This window comes from Uloborus diversus, chromosome 4 (assembly GCF_026930045.1).
Source record: "Uloborus diversus isolate 005 chromosome 4, Udiv.v.3.1, whole genome shotgun sequence".
Taxonomy (NCBI): Eukaryota; Metazoa; Arthropoda; class Arachnida; order Araneae; family Uloboridae; genus Uloborus; species Uloborus diversus.
The window spans coordinates 195,148,285-195,151,901 of record NC_072734.1 but is presented as its reverse complement, the minus strand read 5'-3'; the positions used below and the strand labels follow the sequence as shown (position 1 = coordinate 195,151,901).

Sequence of the window (3,617 nt, the reverse complement as noted above, 5' to 3'; positions counted from 1 at the left end):
TTCTTTTTTGTGTGTAGGTGCTTCTTCGTGCCAAGTTCGGCTCTTTAAACTGGACATCGCATCATAGACATCGGGAGATTCTGCTACGATACAAGTGATTTTCAAACATTGAAGAGTTTTCGGTATAGCTATGCTGTCTGAGCATTCTTTTGAAAGAGGACATTCATCGTTACACTTCTTTGCACTGTGAAATGATATTTTATTATTTTATACCAGAATTTTTTAAAATTTTGAATTTAAGAATACAAGTTGAACATGGCCTGTGTATAAACACCTCTCACATAAGGCCCCTTAAATTGAAGAACACAAAAGTCTATTTTATTTGTTTTTATGGAAATTTGCAAATTAGGGAATGAATTTTGAGTCATCAAGAAAGAGGTGGCTTTTGACAATAGATTGTTGATAAATATCCATAACCTTGATAATATTCTCTAATGTGCAGCAAAAGATATTTATTCCATTTTTTTTACTAGTAACATTTACTGTACGCAAGTAAAATTTAGAGGTTTTTTAGCTGAACTAAACCAAAATTAGAAGCACATAGCATTTATGTAATGAAATTAAACATACCTTAGGATGGCTTTTAGGCTGCTGCTTTATGTAAATCTTTATCTTCAAATTAACTGAGAAAAATAAGAAGACGCATTTAGTGTTTGTGTAATGAAGCAGCATATTATTGAACTTGCCTTAAAATCTGCCTTTGAGCTACTGCTTCATGTGAAAGATAATCTTCAAATTATGTGGACATGTCTGTTCCTATAAAAACAAACTCAAATATGCATGAAACATTGTGCACTGAAAGGAAACCATATGCTTGTGATCATTGTAAAAAATCATTTTTGCAAAATTCAGAATTAATAACTCACTTGAGAATACACACGAATGAGAAACCATATGCTTGTGAGTATTGTAAAATGACATTTTCTCAGGGTTCCAGTTTAAAAACACATTTAAGGGTACACACTAATGAAAAACCGTATTCTTGTGGTCAGTGTAATAAGACATTCTCTCAGAGTTCACATTTAAAAGCTCATTTGAGGATACACACTAATGAAAAACCATATTCTTGTGAGTATTGTAAAATGACATTTTCTCAGGGTTCCAGTTTAAAAACACATTTAAGGGTACACACTAATGAAAAACCGTATTCTTGTGTGCACTGTAAAAAGACATTTTCTCAGGGTTCTAGTTTGAAAATGCATTTGAGGGTGCACACTAAAGAAAAACCATATTCTTGTAAGCATTGCAAAAAGACATTTTCTGTTAGTTCAAGTTTAAAAACACATTTGAGGACACACACTAACGAAAAACCATATTCTTGTGACTGTTGTAAAAAGGCATTTTCTCAGTTTGTTTATTTGAAATCACATTTGAGGATACACACTAACGAAAAACCATATTCTTGTGAGCATTGCAAAAAGACATTTTCTCAGGGTTCTAGTTTGAAAATACATTTGAGGATACACACTAATGAAAAACCTTATTCTTGTGTGTATTGTAAAAAGGCATTTTCTCAGATCGGAAATTTAAAAACGCATTTGAGGATACACACTAATGAAAAACCCTATTCTTGTGAGCATTGTAAAAAGCCATTTACTGATATTTCAGCTTTGAAAACACATTTGAGGACTCACACAAAGGAACAACCCTATTCTTGTGAGCATTGTAGTAAGAAATTTTCTGTTAGTTCAAGTTTAAAAATACATTTGAGGATGCACAGTAATGAAAAACCATATTCTTGTGATTATTGTAAAAAGAAATTTTCTCAGTTAGGTCACTTGAAAACACATTTGAGGGTACACACTAGGGAAAAACCATATTCTTGTGAACATTGCAAAAAGGCATTTTCTGTTAATTCAAGCTTGAAATTACATTTGAGGACACACACTAACGAAAAACCATATTCTTGTGAGTATTGTCAGAAGACATTTTCCTTTAGTTCAAATTTGAAAACACATTTAAGGACACACACAAATGAAAAACCATATACTTGTGAGTATTGTAAAAAGGCATTTTCTAATACTTCAAGTTTGAAATCACATTTGAGGATACACACTAATGAAAAACCGTATTCTTGTGAATATTGTAAAAAGACATTTTCTCATAGTTTTTCTTTCAAAAAGCATTTGATGATGCATACTAATGAAAAACCATATTCTTGTTATCATTGTAAAAAGGCATTTTCTGTTAGTTCGGTTTTGAAAGTACATATGAGGATACACACTAATGAAAAACCATATTCCTGTGAATATTGTAAAAAGACATTTTCTTTTAATTCAAATTTGAAATCTCATTTGAGGACACACACTAATGAGAAACCATATTCATGTAATCAGTGTAATAAGACATTCTCTCAGAGTTCCAGTTTAAAATCACATTTGAGGGTGCACACTAATGAAAAACCATATTCTTGTGAGTATTGTAAAAAGGCATTTTCTGTTAGAACAAGTTTGAAAAAACATTTGAGGATACATACTAATGAAAAACCATATTCTTGTCAGTATTGTAAAATGGCATTTTCTGAAAGTTCTACTTTGAAAAAGCATTTGAGGACACACACAAATGAAAAACCATATTCCTGTGAGTATTGTAAAAAGACATTTTCTCAGGTGGCAAATATGAAAATGCATTTGAGGATACACACTAATGAGAAACCATATTCTTGTGGTCAGTGTAACAAGACATTCTCTCAGAGTTCACATTTAAAAATTCATTTGAGGACTCACACAAAGGAAAAACCATATTCTTGTGAGTATTGTAAAACAACATTTGCTCATAGTTCAAGTTTGAAAAAACATTTGAGGATTCATACTGAAGAAGAACCATACTCTTCTCATTAGTGCTGGACGATGTTGCAGATTTGAACATTGCGATACATCGGCAGTGAAATATTGCGATATTCCACTACATTGCAATGTTTTGGTATATTTTCTTTTACTTAAATCAGGTGTGTCCTTGGCAGGTGAGGGAAAGGTCATTGTTCATGCTGCTCCAATGAACTTTTTTAGAGGTGTTTCTTTTTTTTTTATTCTTAGTAGTTTCGGTTGGGGGAGGGGGGGAACCCTCCTGAATAAATATAAATTCAAGATATTATCACTGAAAATCATTTCTCTAACACCAGTATTCTCTAACACCAGAATTTATTTCGTATGTTTTTTTTTTTTGGAGAAGTTGCCCCCCTCCACTTGTCCTCCCCTAATTATTATGAAATAACAGGTGTGTGAGATGTTTATCAACTGAACCTTATGTTTTTGATTGAATGAATCAAGTTTGAATCTGTAACTGCAAACAAATTGAAAATACAATTATTTTAAACAATAAAATAGTATAGATTGTTAATTCACATTAGCCTGATGAAATCATGGCTTCAATAAAGTGATTAAAAATGATTAAAGTCTTTTGATTGTTTAAAATTTTATTTTGCAGTTTTATAGAATGTGACTAACTATTAAGTATTTTGTATATACAGCATCAGCTTCAATTAGAAAAGGTACTTTGTGTGCATAACGGATTTCACTACTTCAGAAGTTATTATTATCATTATTTTTTTCTTTTGTGTGAATCTTACAATATTATCCCAATAGCAGGAGAAAAACATGAATTTCAGAGTGTCAAAG

General features: G+C 31.5%; 1 protein-coding gene across 1 annotated transcript; it reads left to right on the top strand.

Moving 5' to 3' along the window:
• The first annotated feature begins 1,377 nt into the window (after positions 1 to 1,377).
• Positions 1,378 to 3,147, top strand: LOC129221192 (zinc finger protein 271-like). Its single transcript, XM_054855644.1, has one exon. It carries the CDS (start codon positions 1,713 to 1,715, stop codon positions 2,838 to 2,840), a length of 1,128 nt encoding a protein of 375 aa, XP_054711619.1. The 5' UTR covers positions 1,378 to 1,712; the 3' UTR covers positions 2,841 to 3,147.
• Positions 3,148 to 3,617: the final 470 nt, after the last annotated feature.